The 17,774-nt window shown below is 56.3% G+C and overlaps 1 protein-coding gene across 1 annotated transcript in view; it reads right to left on the bottom strand.

Moving 5' to 3' along the window:
* Window positions 1-17,774, bottom strand: part of LOC144951274 (voltage-dependent P/Q-type calcium channel subunit alpha-1A-like) — a 131,710-nt gene that overhangs the window by 88,875 nt on the left and 25,061 nt on the right. The window contains 6 exon segments of the mRNA XM_078881442.1: window positions 1,081-1,137; window positions 3,527-3,642; window positions 4,333-4,436; window positions 7,101-7,276; window positions 8,341-8,493; window positions 9,562-9,653. Of these exon segments, the coding sequence (XP_078737568.1) occupies window positions 1,081-1,137; window positions 3,527-3,642; window positions 4,333-4,436; window positions 7,101-7,276; window positions 8,341-8,493; window positions 9,562-9,653 (698 nt within the window).

Here is a 17,774-nt window from a genome sequence, read left to right as displayed (position 1 = left end):
CTTGGCCTTAAATAAGTACTTGGTGCGGTGCGTAAGCAAAATATCAGCACCGGTGGAGAGAAAGGCGGCCAGCGTGGTGCTGGCCACCCACCCCCTTGTGTGCCGGGTCGGACTTCATCGGTGCTACTCGCCAACAGCACTTGTCCCAACAGTCTGCTTGGGCTATACGGGGGATCTTTGTCCATGTGCGTGTGTGCGTGATCCCATGCGAACTACCCCAGGGATTGTGGAGCAGGGCAAAGCGTTTGATTGGAGGTCGCAATCAATTGTTGGAGGCACGCGCGTGCGTGGCGGGTGGGGGTGGCGTGGGGGGTGATCGATGGACTGCGGTGACGCGGCTGCTCGGGGGTTCGTGGTTGCTATTACATCGGCCGCCCTAGTTAATACTCATCATTATCATAGCGGTTGCGATTCTATTATTGTTCTATTACTAGTTTTATTTGATCAGAGAACGCCCCACTGAGCTACGCAGCTCTTTTTTCAGAAGTGATCTGGCCACGTGTAACGATAGCTTAACCAAGTGTCTTGTCATCATCGTGTGGACATTTAGAGCAGCAAAACACTCTGAACGCAACGTTGATTCTAAATGTAGAGGAACAAATCCGGAGGACCCGGAAAAATATCCACGTGACCACAGGGAGAGATAGAAACACGCAGACTCCAAATATACAGCAGCAGCAGCAGGCATCAGGGTTGGGATGGAACCCACGACCTCCTGCACACCAGGCGAGGGAGTTAACATCTCCTGGCCACCGCGGCGAGATGGTGGTAAGACGAGGCCATCAAGCGTAGGCCCAATCACAGTTTCAAAGACGATGTGTACATAATTATTAACGCCATGTTGGTTTGCATGTTTTGCCACAAGCACGTGCCGTTAATGCAGACTTGATGATGCCTTGCAAACGCTGTCTATTTGGCGTTTGAACATTGCCAGAAAGGGTAGAGGGGTCCCATAAGACACTGACTGAGCGCTGTTGGCCTTAATAGGCGCTCGCTAACGACACCAGCCGCCTCGCCCGCTGGAGCTGACCGCCTGCGGCTTTTGTCGATTGCTGGTGGGGGGGGGGTGGGGGCCCTTACCGTCGAAGGCAGACTTCTCCTCTGCGTTCCTGTCCTCTTCCGCAAGCATCACCTCTTCTGGACACGAGAGACGACACGAGGGGGGAGGGAGGGGTGGGACACGCCACGGTTGAACACTCTTCTCTTTTGGAACTGCTTGTTGTTGCTGTTGTTGTGTTTAGTGACTTGTTGTCCCCCCCCCCCCAGCGCAGCTCCGATTTGCACGGTTGGCTACGCATGGTGCGAAAGAGGTCCAGCACACACAAAAAACAAAGACAAAGATCCCCCGTGTAGCCTTAACAGACTGTAACAGCAAGTGCTGTTAGCGAGCACCTTTGAAGGCCGGAACGGTACACAAGGGGATGGGTGGCCAGCACCACGCCCGACCGCCTGTCTCCCCAGTGGCGATGTTTACACACCACACCAGGTACTCATTTGAGGCTGTGTCGACCTAGGCGAGGCTCAGGACCGGTTCAGATAATCGTCACTGGTGTTGGCCGTGAGCGGGAATCGAACCCGTGTTGCCAGGTTCATAGCGCAGCGAGCGAACCGCTACGCTACCGCTCCACACACACATACACAAAGGCCAAAGACACACATACATACATACACACACATATATACATGGACACAGACGAGAGAGTGGAACCATCATCCCTACCCCCGTCTCCTATCCAGAGGTCTGTTGGTGGGTCGAGTTGTTAGTAAGTGCAACTTTACTCCTGTCGATTCTAAACGTGTTGTATGGCGTGCACACTATACACGAGACGTGACTTTTAAAGTTGTATAATCTCCTGTAGATGTATATGCTAATGCGCCTTCATGTTCTGCAGATGTAGATGCCACTGGTTCTTCACGGTCTGTAGATGTAGATGCCACCACCGCCATCTATTGCACGGGCAAGTTGAACTTACGACTCTCGGTCCGAACAAGCAACTGGACATACGGACCAGGTTTGTTCGTATCTCCGAAAGTTCGTAAGTCGAATGTTCGTAAGTAGAGTATTCCCCTGTAGTGCATAACACCCCCTCTCCACTCCCCAGGGGGGGGGGGCGTGTCAAAAAACGCAACGCCGCTCATCTCCGGGCCCGTTTAGCGGCACATGAAATATTAATGTCGCCCGCATTTTCATTTCAGTTTTTGTGTTCTACGCCCCCCTTACAAATAATAAATTACCCCTCCAGCTGCGCGCAGAGTTACCCCACCTCCCCCCTGTGACACTGATAATGAAGACGCTGTTGCTGTGTTCCGTACACACACGCACACACACGCGCGTACAACACAAACACACACGCCCGCACGCACACACACGCGCGTACAACACAAATACACACGTCCGCACGCACACACATGCACACACACACGCACACACACGCGCGTACAACACAAACACACACGTCCGCACGCACACACACGCGCATACAACACAAATACACACGCCCGCACGCACACGAGCACGCATGCACAACACGCATGCACGCGTGCGCACACGCACACGGCGCGTCAGAACGGGGTGTCTTTGCACGATCATAGTGCAGCGCGTCTTTGTTGTTAGCACACCTGGCCGGCACACCTGGCCGGCACACCTGGCCAGCACATCTGGCTGGCACACCTGCCGTAATCAAATATTAAGCGGGTGGGGAGCGAGACACCACCTGCACCCCACAGAGACAAAGAACCCCTTCCTCGTATAGCCTTAACAGACTGATGGGGCAAGTGCTGTTAGCGAGCACCTATGAAGGCCGGAAAGGTACACGAGGGGGTGGGTGGCCAGCACCACGCTCGACCGCCTTTGTATCCCCAGTGGCGATACTTTACACACTGCACCAGGTACTCATTTGAGGCTGAATCGACCTAGGGGAGGCCCAGGAGCGGTTCAGATAATCGTCACTGGTGTTGGCCGTGAGCGGGAATCGTGTCGCCGGGTTCATAGCGCAGCGCGCTAATCGCTACACTACCGCTCCCCACACACGCACACGTAGCTACTCACACACACACACGTATCTACTCACACACACACACGTAGCTACACAGGCAAACGCAGAGAGAGGGACACAGGCACACGGGCGTGTGAACACACGCAGACACACACACACACACGCAGACACGTCTAGATACTCGTGCACAGACACAATCGCGTGGTGGTGTGCCGAGCGTTGTTGTGTGCCATGCGTTGTGGTGGTGGTGGTGGTGGTGTGCCGAGGGTTGTGGTGTGTGTGTGGTGGTGCTGGCGGCGGTGGTGGTGCTGGTGGCGGGGCGGCAGTGGTGGCGGCGATGGTTGCGGTGGTTGCGGTGGTGGCGGCGGTGGCGGTGGTTGCGGCAGTGGTGCTGGCAGTGGTGGTGGAGCTGGTGGCGGGTCGGCAGTGGTGGCGGCGGTGGTTGCGGTGGTGCTGACGGTGGTGGTGCTGGTGTTGGTGGTGGTGGTTGCGGTGGCGGTGGTTGCGGTGGTGCTGGTGGCGTGTCGCACCGGCCTTGCAGATCCACTCCATGTACCCGTTGAGCTCGCGCTCGATCTGCTGCTGCCGACGCAGCTTGAGGAAGGCGCGGCGGTTCTCCACACGCTCGCGCTCCTTGGCAAACTCACTGCATCCGCGGGAGTGAGGCGAGGGGTCCCAGACACACACACATACAGGGTTACGGAGGCACGTAGGCGCAGACACGTGGGGGTCATGGTTAGACACGTGTTGATGGGTGGGTGGGTGGATGAAGTGCATGGATAGATGAATCGGTAGATAAGATACTTGGAGTTGCAGTGCGGGCAGTGTTGAGCCTATGGGCAGTGTTGAGTCTATGGGCAGTGTTGAGTCTATGGGCAGTGTTGAGTCAATGGGCAGTGTTGAGTCTATGGGTAGTGTTGAGTCTATGGGCAGTGTTGAGTCTATGGGCAGTGTTGAGTCTATGGGCAGTGTTGAGTCTATGGGCAGTGTTGAGTCTATGGGCAGTGTTGAGTCTATGGGCAGTGTTGAGTCTATGGGCAGTGTTGAGTCTATGGGCAGTGTTGAGTCTATGGGCAGTGTTGAGTCAATGGGCAGTGTTGAGTCTATGGGTAGTGTTAGTGTGGGCGGGACGTGTGCGTGGACGATGAACTTCTTTAACACCGGATGTAGCCAACCGTGCTCATAGGTGCGGGAGGTACGAGAGACGCACGGATAGATGGACGGACGTCACGCGTGGACGGATATGTGGACACGTGCAACGATGCGTGGCGGATCGACAGACAGACGAAGTCTTGAGACTCGCCAAGAGAGAAGGACCAAGGGGGGAGGAACGCACCCAGACAGGACTCCCAGCACGAGGTTGAGCATGAAGAAGGAGCCGATGATGATGAGGGGAACGAAGTAGAGCCAGTTCCACTTGCTCCCGTACACGTCGTTGGTCTGCACGCACACACAAAGACAAAGATCCCCCGTGTAGCCTCAACAGACCGTCGGGGCAAGCGCCGTTAGCGAGTAGCAGCACCTACGAAGGCCGGCACGGCACACGAGGGGGGGGTGGCCAGCACCACGCCCGGCCGCCTTCGTCTCCCGAGTGGCAATGTTTACTACGCACCGCACCGGGTACTCATTTGAGGCCGAGTCGACCTAGGGGAGGCCCAGGTCTGGTTCGGATAATCGACACTAGCGTGACGGCGAGTGGGAATCGAACTCTGGTCGCGGGGTTCGAAGCGCAGCGCGCCGCCAGTGACAACTGCCGTCCACGCTAAGTGGTGGCGAGGTCACCACGGCGCTGGTGCCAGGCCACGTGCACTTTGTGCCCCACGTGAAGTGTCCAAGGCTCGCTGGCAAGAGGTCACGGGGCAGACCCAGGTGCCATGGGTTGACCGACTGAGATGGCTGGCAGAAGCCACCAGCAGCTGTGCCCCCCCCCCCCCCCCACTGTGCTATCACCCACCGTCCCACTCACCCACCATTCACATGCAGTCACCCACTCACTCACCACCTACTCACTCATTCACTCACTCATTCCCTCACTCATTCACTCACTCATTCCCTCACTCATTCACTCACTCTTGCGAACGAGACTCGTTCTGGCCTCATGAGTTCTCACTTCTGGTGAACACCTCCGGTCAGCACGGTTGGCTACGTACGGTGAACGTCGGACAACGCGCGTACAACACGGCACAACACACCATGAACTCGAACATGGCCGAGGTTCGCCGTTCCAATCCAGCGGCCGCCCTGGTTAATACCACCGCTGTTGTTGTGCGGCGTGCCCACACGCTCCCCCCGTCTGCCGGCGGAGCCCGTGAGTGAAATTCACGGGAAAGGGCGACGCACAGCGGCAGTAGCAGCGATAGGGGAGCGATCAGGGGAGTGATAGAGGAGCGATCAGGGGGGTGACTGACTGCTCCGGATAAGCGAGGGGCTGAGTGAGTGCCGGCTCATCAATCACCACTGACTTGTTTCTGCTCCACCGCTCCACACCATCAGGCGCAGCACCGGAATGGGAACTGGGCGCTATTTAAACTCCAAGAAAATTTAAATACACACGAATTATAATTAGTAATCATTAGGCACGTGTGGACATTAAAGGGATCGCCAACGTTACAAATTTAGAATTTCTCCACCCCCCCCCCCCCCACTAAACACACCCCTCCCCACTCACCAGACCCCTCCCCACTCACCACACCCCTCCCCACCAATCAGACCCCTCCCCACCAATCAGACCCCTCCCCACCAATCAGACCCCTCCCCACCAATCAGACCCCTCCCCACCAATCAGACCCCTCCCCACCAATCAGACCCCTCCCCACCAATCAGACCCCTCCCCACCAATCAGACCCCTCCCCACCAATCACACCCCCCCCACCAATCAGACCCCTCCTCACTCATCAGACCCCTCCCCACCAATCAGACCCCTCCCCCCTGATCAGACACATCCCACTGATTATCAGTGACGTCAGCAGGATCGATTGTGCCAAGCACGGCCCCTCTGAACGCAGACGAGCCGATCGATCTGCACGTGGGGGGGGGGTAACGCAGAACAAATCCAGAGCACTTCATTTGCAACGAGCGAGGGGCTCAGCAGCGGCGCGCATGTGTGTACATGTGTGTGTGTGTGTACATGTGTGTGTGTGTGCGTGCGCGCGCGCGCGTGTGCGCGTGTGCACGTGTGTGCAGGAAGCGGTGGTGTAGCGGTGAGGGCTTTACTGCGCTACGAACCGGGCGACCTGAGTTCGATTCCCGCTCACAGCCAACATCGGTGACGAATATATTTGAACCGGTCCTGGGCCTCCCCTAGGTCGACTGAGCCTCAAATGAGTACCCGGTGCGGTGTGCAGTAAACGTCGCCACCGGGGAGACAAAGGCGGCCGGGCGAGGTGCTGGCCACCCACCCACCCCCTCGTGCGACTCGCTAACAGCACTTGCCCCAACAGTCAGTGAAGGCTACGCGGGGGATCTTTGTCTTCGTGCCGCCCAGCGGTTGTTAGCGCCACGCTCGTGAGCCCGGCAGAGCCGAGCCGCTCGCAGCCAAACGTCAGCCCCCCCCCCCCCCCCTAGACGGGTGGCCAGTGCGTCTCCGCGCTGCGTAGAAACCGGCGTCGGCAACGGGGAGACAACAAAGGCGCTTGGTCGTGCGGGCGGGCGACACTCGATACCCGGCACTTGCCCCGATGATCCCGAGTCGTCAGCTACACGGGGGACCTTTGTACGTACTATGTTGCCAACCGTGCTGCTGCTCAGAGGTGCGGGGGAAGGACAACAAACTAAACACTAAAGTAGTTCATTAGTCTTCAATAGAGATGACGATGACGATCTAAAAGTGCATCACAGCTCCCAAGGCCTTCTAAACTTCTGGAAGGAAAGAGCTTTCCAGACGGCCGCAGAAGCGGCGCGTGTCGTTCACCCAGGGCTGTCCATGCGTACGCACGCACACACGCGCGTACGTACGCGCGTACGCACGCACGCTGAACTTTTCTCGCAGCACCGGACGTCGCCGACTGTGCTAATGGGAGGCGCGGAGGGGGCGGGGGAAGGCCAACAAACTAAACGCGGTCCTTGGGAAATGAGTTGTCGACCGAGCAGCGGCGCTCCGCTCACGTAGTAGAGGAGGTCTGTCCAGCCCTCCATGGTGATGCACTGGAAGACGGTGAGGATCGCGAAGAGGATGTTGTCGAACTTGGTGATGCCGAAGTTGGGGCCGATCCAGCCCGACTGGCACACGAGGTTGTTGGGGCAAGGCCGCACCCCGCACAAGCGGTCGTCCTCCCAGGATTCTGCCGGAAGATGGACGGGGAGGGTGGAGGATGGGTGGAGGATAGAAGAGGAGGATGGGTGGAGGATGGAAGAGGAGGATGGAAGATGGGTGGAGGATGGAAGAGGAGGGTGGAGGATGGAAGAGGAGGGTGAAAGATGGAGGATGGGTGGAGGATGGAAGAGAAGGGTGGGAGAGGAGGATGGAGGATGGGTGGAGGATGGAAGAGGAGGGTGGACAGGGAGGAGGAGGAGGAAGAGGGGAAGACACCATCGTCGTCATCCTCGTTACCTAGTTGCGCAAATAAACGCCGTTAGCGACCGAGGTGGCGGTGACGTCACCACGGTGCTTTGTGCCAGGCTAGGTACGCGTCGAGGAGGTCACGTGACGTGGACAGACCCCGGGCGTTATGGGTCGACTGACTGAGATGAGCGGCAGATGTACCACCTGTGCCACCCGTCATTCACCCACAGGGACGCGGCCGTCGTGATGATGTTCGCGACACTGCCGCTGATGATGCTGCTGATGATGATGATGCTCATGATACTCATAACACTGCCGCTGATGATGCTGCTGTTGATGCTGCTGCTTATGATGATGATGGTTTTGATGCTGCTGCTGATGATGATTGTGATGATGATGGTTTTGACGATGCTACTGATTGTGATGATGATGGTTTTGATGATGATGCTGCTGATTGTGATGATGATGGTTTTAATGATGCTGTTGATTGTGATGATGATGGTCTTGGTGATGCTGCTGAGGCTGCTGAATGTGGTGATAATGATGGTTTTGATGATGATGTTGCTGCTGCTGGTGATGCTGCTGCTGCTGGTGATGATGATGATAATGTTGCTGCTGATGATGATGGTGGTTTTGATGATGATGGTTTTGATGATGATGATTTTGATGATGATGATTTTGATGATGATGATGTTAATGCTGCTGGTGATGCTGCTGCTGCTGGTGATGATGATGATAATGTTGCTGCTGCTGATGATGGTGGTTTTGATGATGATGATGATGGTTTTGATGATGATGATGTTGCTGCTGCTGGTGATGCTGGCGAGGGCTGAGAGCGCGCACCGGTGACGTTGTTGTAGCAGGTGCTGTGCAGCTTGCCCATGTAGAACTCCATGCCGATGATGGCGAACATGAGGATAGCAAAGAAGAGGAGCAGCTCAATCTGCAGCAAGGGGATCATCGCCTTCATGATGGACTTGAGTACCACCTGCAGACCTGCACGGCATCAGCAGCACCATCGTTACCATCAGCAACAACAGTATCATCGGCGTCGTCATGAGCAGTTGCAGCAGCATAATCATCATTAGTAGCAAGCACAGCAGTATCGTCAGCATCATCAGCAGCATCATCATCAGCACCATCGGCATCATCAGCAGCATCAGCAGCAGCAACACCGTCATCAGCAGTAGCAGCAACATCATCAGCAGCACCATCGTTATCAGCAGTAGAAGCAGCAGGAGCAGCATGACCAGCAGCAGCAGCAGTATCGTAATCAGTAGCAGCACCATCATTACCAGTAGCCGCATCATCGCAATCATCATCAGCACCACCACCATCAATAGCTGAACAATCATCATGAGCAGCATCATTTTCATCAGCAGCAGCAAGCAGCACCATCATCAACATCAGCATCATCATCATCAGTCGCAGCACCATCATCATCAGTAGCAGCATCATCGCCATCATCATCAGCATTACCATTATCAGTAGCAGCATCATTGTCATCATCAGTAGCAAACAGCACCATCATCATCATCAGCAGCAACAGAATCATCATCAGCAGCACCACTATCAGTCGCACATCATCATAAGCAGCACCATTAGCAAGCATCATCAGTAGCAGCATCATCGCCATCATCATCAGCAGCAGCATAATCAGCAGTTCATGCCGACACCATCATCTACATCATCGAACGCAGGCATCGAGAGTGTGAGTTGCTAGAGACGGGAGAGTCTGATGGAGTGGGGGAGTGGGAGTGCGAGGGAGTGGGAGGGAGTGCGGGGGAGTGGGAGGGAGTGTGAAGGAGTGTGAGGAAGTGGGAGGGGGAGTGGGAGGGAGGGAGGGGAGTGTGAGGGAGTGCGAGGAAGTGGGAGGGAGGGGGTGTGCGAGGGAGTGGGAGTGTGAGGGGGAGTGTGAGGGAGGGGGAGTGCGAGGGAGTGTGAGGGAGTGTGAGTGCGAGGGAGTGTGAGGGAGGGGGAGTGCGAGGGAGTGGGAGTGCGAGGAAGTGGGAGGGAGGGGGTGTGCGAGGGAGTGGGAGTGTGAGGGGGAGTGTGAGGGAGTACTTGGGATGCCAGACACGAGCTTGAGCGGCCGTAGCACTCTGACGGCACGCAGAGTGCGCAGGTCGTAGTAGCTGCCCATGTTAGCGAGCAGCCTGGCACGCACACAAAGACAAAGATCCCCCGTGTAGCATCACAGACTGTTGGGGAAAGTGCCGCGAGCGGGGAGCAGCACCTCTGAAGGGCGGCACGGCACACGGGGTGACGTCGACACACACCGACCTAGGGGAGGGCCCAGGGCCGTGAGGTTCGTAGCGCGGCGCGCTCACCACCAACAACAACAACACCAACACCCCCACCACCACCACCAACACCCCCACCCCCACCAACACCCCCACCAACACCACCAACACCCCCACCAACACCACCACCACCAACAACAACACCACCAACACCACCACCACCACCAACACCACCACCAACACCAACACCCCCACCACCACCACCTCCAACACCCCCACCACCACCACAACCAACACCCCCACCACCACCAACACCCCCACCAACACCAACACCCCCACCAATACCCCCACCAACACCAACAACACCACCAACACCACCACCAACACCCCCACCAACACCCCCACCACCACCAACACCCCCACCAACACCCCCACAACCACCAACACCCCCACCAACACCACCACCACCAACAACAACACCACCAACACCAACACCCCCACCACCAACACCAACACCCCCACCAACACCCCCACAACCACCAACACCCCCACCAACACCACCACCACCAACAACAACACCACCAACACCACCACCAACACCACCACCACCAACACCAACACCCCCACCACCACCACCTCCAACACCCCCACCACCACCACAACCAACACCACCACCAACACCCCCACCAACACCCCCACCAACACCCCCACCAACACCCCCACCAACACCAACAACACCACCAACACCACCACCAACACCCCCACCAACACCCCCACCACCACCAAACACCCCCAACCAACCCCCCCACCAACACCCCCACCACCACCACACCCCCACCAACACCCCCACCAACACCAACACCCCCACCAACACCACCAACACCACCACTAACACCCCCACCAACACCCCCACAACCACCAACACCCCCACCAACACCACCACCACCAACACAACACACCACAACACCACCACCACCAACACCAACACACCACCAACACCAACACCACCACCAACACCACCACCAACACCACCAACACCACCACTAACACCCCCACCAACACCCCACAACCACCAACACCCCCACCACACCACCACCAACACCAACAACACCACCAACACCACCACCACCAACACCAACACCAACACCCCCACCAACACCACCACCAACAACACCACCAACACCACCCACACCAACACCACCACCAACACCACCACCAACACCAACACCACCACCAAACACACCAACACCAACCACCAACACCCACCCCACCCCACCAACACCACCACCAACACCAACACCCCCACAACCACCAACACCCCCACCAACACCACCACCACCAACAACAACAACACCACCAACACCACCACCACCACCACCAACACCAACCACCCCCCACCACCACCACCTCCAACACCCCCACCACCACCACAACCAACACCCCCCACCACCACCAACACCCCACCACACCAACACCCCCACCAACACCCCACCAACACCAACAACACCACCAACACCACCACCAACACCCCCACCCAACACCCCCACCACCACCAACACCCCACCAACACCCCCACCAACACCCCCACCACCACCACCCCCACCAACACCCCACCAACACCCCCACCAACACCCCCACCAACACCCCACAACCACCAACACCCCCACCAACACCACCACCAACACCAACAACACCACCAACACCAACACCCACCAACACCACCACTAACACCCCCCACCAACACCCCCACAACCACCAACACCCCCACCAACACCACCACCAACACCAACAACACCACCAACACCACCAACACCAACACCAACACCCCCACCAACACCACCACCAACAACACCACCAACACCACCACCAACACCAACACCACCACCACCACCACCAACACCACCACCACCAACACCCCCACCACCACCAACACCACCACCAACACCCCCACCACCAACACCCCCACCACCACCAACACCCCCACCAACACCCCCACATACACAACACCACCACCACCAACACCACCAACACCACCACCACCAACACCCCCACCAACACCACCACCAACACCCCCACCAACACCCCCACCAACACCAACACCCCCGGCCACTTGCCACTCGGTGACGTCACCACGGCGCCAGTGCCAGGCCAGGTGCACTTTGAGGCCACGCGCAGCGGCGAGGGGGTCTCGGGACAGACCCAGCAGGTGCCACGGGTTGGCCGACTGAGATGACCACTGGTAGATGCACCACCAGCTGTACCCCTACCGTGCCAGGCTAGGTGCAGGAGTTCTCGGGACAGACCCAGCAGGTGCCACGGGTTGGCCGACTGAAATGACCACTGGTAGATGCACCACCAGCTGTACCCCTACCGTGCCAGGCTAGGTGCAGGAGTTCTCGGGACAGACCCAGCAGGTGCCACGGGTTGGCCGACTGAGATGACCACTGGTAGAGGCACCATCAGCTGTACCTCCTACTGTGCCAACTCGCTGTGTTTTTTCCGCCCAGCGCTCCGCTCGTTGTTGTGAGCATCGCCCCTCTGTCCTCTGCTGCTGCTGGAGGGCGACTGCCTCCCACAGAGGCCGATCTTGACACCGCCGGTACCAGTCTTCGGCAAGTCTACCCAGTTCCACATCCTCCCGTACCGTATTAGTCTCTAGCCCGTGTCGTGATCGTTTAGCCCTCTCTGTCCGGCCAAACAGAAGCTGCTTGGGCATGCGGTGGTTGGGCATGCGGGCTACGTGACCCAGCCAACGCAGCCTCGCCTGCCGGAAGAACTCACCGATGGGAATGTGTCCAGATCTTTCAAGGATTTGGGAGCTCCTCACACAATCCAACCTGGCATGCCAGTCTGAATGTTGGTAACCAGCGCAGGTGTTTAATTAGCGAGGTCCACGTTTCAAAAGCATAGAGGAAGAAGGGCATCACTATAGCCGATAAATACCAGTGTGGTGTGAGTGTGGTGTGGTGTGAGTGTGGTGTGGTGTGAGTGTGGTGTGGGTGTGGTGTGAGTGTGGTGTGGGTGTGGTGTGTAGAGAAGAGGGTTTATTTTTGTGCTCGTGACCGGGTCGTGGATGCGTCCTGATTTTCAATCGAGCGACGGCGGCGGGAGCGGAGAGAGAGAGACGAGAGAACAAGGACACGCACACAAAGACAAAGACCCCCCGCCTAGCCTCAACACACTGTAGGGGCAAGTGCTGTTTGCGAGCGCCTACGGCACGGTACACGAGGGGGTGGGTGACCAGCACCGGGCCCGACGGCCTTTGTCTCCCCGGTAACGATGTTTACACACCGCACCGGGTACGCATTTGAGGCTGCGTCTACCTAGCGGAGGCACATGTCCTCTTCAGATAATCGTCACCGGCGCTGGCCGTGAGCGGAGCACAGCGGAGCACAGCGCGCGAACCGCCGTGCCACCACCGTGCCACTGCCGTGCCACCGCCGTGCCACCGCCGTGCCACCGCCGTGCCACCGCCGTGCCACCGCCGTGCCACCGCCGTGCCACCGCCGTGCCACTGCCGTGCCACTACCGTGCCACCGCCGTGCCACTGCCGTGCGACTACCGTGCCACCGCCGTGCCACTGCCGTGCCACTGCTCCCCATGGCCACCAACGACAGCTCATCGAAGTGGCGGCTCATCATCATCATCACTCACAGTGGAGGTGTTTGTGGGTGAGATCGTGTAAATATATAAATGTGTCGTTAAACCCGCCACCACCCGACACAGCCAACTAGTAAGGGTTGTCACGTAAACAGAACGTGCCAATTCTTCACTAGCACAGCACTAGTGTATAGTGTAGTGTATTGTGTATAGTGTGTAGTGTATAGTAGTGTAGTGTATAGTAGTGTAGTGTATTGTATAGTAGTGTATTGTAGTGTATAGTAGTGTATAGTGTAGTACAGTACAGCACTAGTGTATAGTGTAGTGTATAGTGTGGTGTATAGTGTATAGTAGTGTATAGTGTAGTAAACTAGTACAGCACTAACCGGTGTGTTGGAGAGCCAAGCCACAACATTTACAATCCGAGTACGACGTTTCACCAGTTATTACAACTTGCTTCATCAGGCGACAGCAAGATTTGTGGAGAACTCCACCTGTTTCGTTACGAAATCATCATCATCATCACGTGGAAATGTATAGCAGCAGCCAAATGTGGAGCGAAAAACCGGAGGACCCGGAGAAAATTCCACGCGACCACGCGGAGAGAGAGACGCAAACTCCAAATATACAGTGGCAGGCATCTGGGTCCGGATCGAACCCACGACCTCCTGTGTACCAGGCGAGGTAGTTAACATCTCATAGCCGCCACCACCACCACTCTGCTGCCATACCTGGCACGACCCTCCTGAAAACAAGTCACGAGACTCAGAGAGGCTCTCTCCTGGGTGAACGAGCAAAACGATGACATCAATAATAAATAAATAAGAGTAAAGGAACAATCAACGCCTTTAACTTGAAATGGAACGTGCGAAAGTGAGAGAACGCCTCGTGGGCTATAGATATTTTGTGAAAAGGTCTCAGGGGATTAGGCGTCACCGCACAAAGCCTTGGCCTACTTTAACTGCAATCGCCCTTGGTTGTACAACGCTAACAAAATGCAATTATAACGATAACCCTGAGGCATCGGGCAATCCGCTGCTGGATGAAGGCCTCGCCACGCCGTGCCGGTCTCATGGGGGCTGTCTGACCGTAATTCAACGCGCTGCTTCGGTGCGCATTCGTGATGCCGAGGGCTGCCTGGGACCGGCTCCGTGAGCGATCGGCGTCGCTGCTGTTGGCGGTCGTAGCCGGGAATCGATCTCAGGTGGCCAGGTTCGTAGCGCGAGGCGCTAACCGCACACCCACACGCACACAAATGCACGTACGCACACACGCACACACACACCATGTACACACACACCCGCATACCACATGCACACACACGGTACGCACACATCACACACGGTACGCACACATCACACACGGTACGCACACACCACACACGGTACGCACACACACACACGCACACACAAACGCACACACACACACATCACGCACACACACACGCACACACTCACACACACGCACACACGCCCACCATCAGTGCGAAAAAGCCACGCGCCACTTCCCATCAGCATCCCCTCACCCGGAAGCGGGGAACCATGGAAACGGGTCGCCACGGCAACCAACAATGGGGTCCACAGGCATCGCCATGGAGACTGGGGGAGAGGATGATGGAGACAACCATGCCAGAACAGAGGTTTTTCTCCTCTTAAAATGCACACGCGGTCAGCGTGATCCACTTTTCACGTGGGCATTTAGGGACTGGCGCTCGCTTCCTGGGTATAGACCTGCAGAGCCAGTGGTGGAAATTCCACATTCCTATGGCGGAGATAGTATTTCTATCGGATAACTGCTCTTTACTTTTCTCCGCAAAGTTACCACCACCGCCATCACCGCCACCACCACCACCACCATCGACGCCACCATCACCGCCACCACCATCACCGCCACCACCATGACCGCTACCACCACCGCCACCACCACCATCGACACCACCACCATCGACACCACCACCATCAACACCACCATCACCACCACCACCACCACCGCTACCACCGCCACCACCACCACCGCCACCACCACCATCGACACCACCACCATCGACACCACCACCATCAACACCACCACCACTACCACCATCGACACCACCACCATCGACACCGCCACCATCGACACCACCACCATCAACACCACCACCGCCGCCACAAACAATCACCACTGGCACGACGCCGGGTGCATCGTTCGCGAGCTCCATTATTTTGGCGGAAAAAAAGAAACGAAATAAAACGACGCCCTGCGGAGTGAATTTGTTGATAGTGAGAAGACATTCTCCTTCTCGCTAAATTACATCTCCCTCTCTCCCTTCACCGAATGCCAACGGTTATTTAATCTCTCTCTCTCTGGAGAGAAAAGTCAACGCGGTCTGTCAACGCTCGTACACGGAGGGAGACAACCTCCGGCTTGCCCAGCTGAGTTTCCCACTCGTCCATCCGTGGAGTCGAAGGTGGGAAACCCCCCCCCCCCCCCCCACAATAATTACATCTATGACGCCAGCAGGCTCCGCCCGTCACCTCCCGTCCAGCGGCACACGTGGACTTCCTATTCTCCCGACCATTTTACTGCCGTCCGATTGCTCGAGCGGTCTCAACCGACGATCGGTCGAGTGATTGATCGCTCAAGTCAGGGGCAGATGAAGATATTTCTCAGGTAGTCTGCAGTGTACTTGATTCATTGAGTAGTCGGGACAGTAATAGGTTTCTCAAGTAATGAATCAAGTAATCTCCAGTGTAGTTGATTAATTAAGTAATCGGGAGATAAAGAGATTGTTTAAGTCATCGGTAGAGTAATAGGTTACTTAAGTAATCTGCGGTGCAAACGTTTAATCACGTAATTAGTCGAGTAATATATTTCTTACACAATTGGTAGAATAATTAATTACTATAATTTGTATAACACCGCAATCGGTTACTTTTGTCATCGGTAGAGTGATCTGATTACCAGAGTAATCTTTAGAATACTTGGATTACTAGAGTAATCTGACATTTTCTTGCTGTGGTTTTCACACCTGATGATGATTGCTTGTGTTGCAATCGAAACGTGATAATTTTATTGTTTAATATTTTTATTATTTAATTATTTCCCTTCTATGCGACTTCACCGAAAGAACCATGAATATAGAGTAATCTCGATCATCTTCTGATTACTCGAGTAATCGGTAGAGTAATCCGATTACTCAAGCAATTTGTTGAGTAATCGTATCACTTGAGCAATCGGAAGCGTAATCTGATTACCACAGTAATCGGATTAACAGAGTGATGGCATTCCAGGCCGGCTCTGTCGTCAATGGCTCAGCTGTAGCGGTCAGCGAGGAGCCGGTCACCTTGACAAGAGGATATTGCTTGGACCGTCCCGAACAGAACAGCACACAAAGACAAAGAGTCCCTGTGTAGCCTTAACAAGATTGCTGGGTCAAGTGCTGTTAGTAGCGAGTAGCACCTACCAAGTCCGGCACTGTGGCACACGAGGGGGGGGGGGGGGTTGGGTGGCCAGCACCACGGCCGCAGCGGCGACGTTTTATAACATCACTCCAGGTATTCATTTGAGGCCGAGTCGACCTAGGGGAGGCCCAGGACCAGTTCAGACAATCGCCACTGGTATTGGTGCCCGTGAGCGGGAATTGATCTCGGGTCGGCTGGTTCGTGGAGCAGCGCCCTAACCGCTGTGCCACCGCTCCCCAACAACACTCGGTGTGACACACTCGTGCAGCAGCAGCAGCAGCAACATCTCACACTCACACAGAGACACAATTAAATATTTATCCGCATCATTATCGCCGTCACAGTTGGGACCCGTCGATGCTCTATAGATAATAAAGTGATGGGGGGTTAAATGTTTTTTCCCCTAATTTTCGTTCACCACGTTAATCTTACGAATCGGGCGGGAAGTGTCACATCACACTCAGAGCAGGAGACAGGCACGGGGCGCAGCCCCTGCAACTTGCGTCGCTGGCGACCGCCGCTGGCGGAGGCGACCCCCCCCCCCCTCTCCGCTCGAGATCCGCGCTTTGGGGGAAGCCCCTGCCACGGGATACACGGTGGCCCCGCTTCTTCCGTCAGACGGGCTCGTTCGTGTTCTCAGAATGGACCAAGGACCGTATACCAAACATTGCCCCGAAGGTGGACACCACCGGGCAAAAGGAAACTCCGGGAGACCCGAGACCACCTGGCACAAGACCGTGAAGGAGGAGCTGGCATCGGCGATCGGCTCTCTTTGGGCGAGGCTCAACATGTTGCCAAGGGCAGGACTCATGTCTCATAGGGGATGAAGGAGATTAACTAAGTAAGCGATACCCACGCTGTATCCCACCGCCACGCGCGGCTCGCTGATCACAGACTGACTGCGGTTGGAAGCCGTTGACGCCGCCGGGTGGACAAAGGCGGCGGCTGGGGTGGTGGGCTTCAGAAACTTGTCGAGATGGACTCGAACCGGATG

The sequence above is a fragment of the Lampetra fluviatilis genome, chromosome 61 (assembly GCF_964198595.1).
Source record: "Lampetra fluviatilis chromosome 61, kcLamFluv1.1, whole genome shotgun sequence".
In the NCBI taxonomy this organism is placed as follows: Eukaryota; Metazoa; Chordata; class Hyperoartia; order Petromyzontiformes; family Petromyzontidae; genus Lampetra; species Lampetra fluviatilis.
The sequence above is the reverse complement of the archived record's forward strand: the minus strand, read 5'-3'. Positions and strand labels throughout refer to the sequence as shown.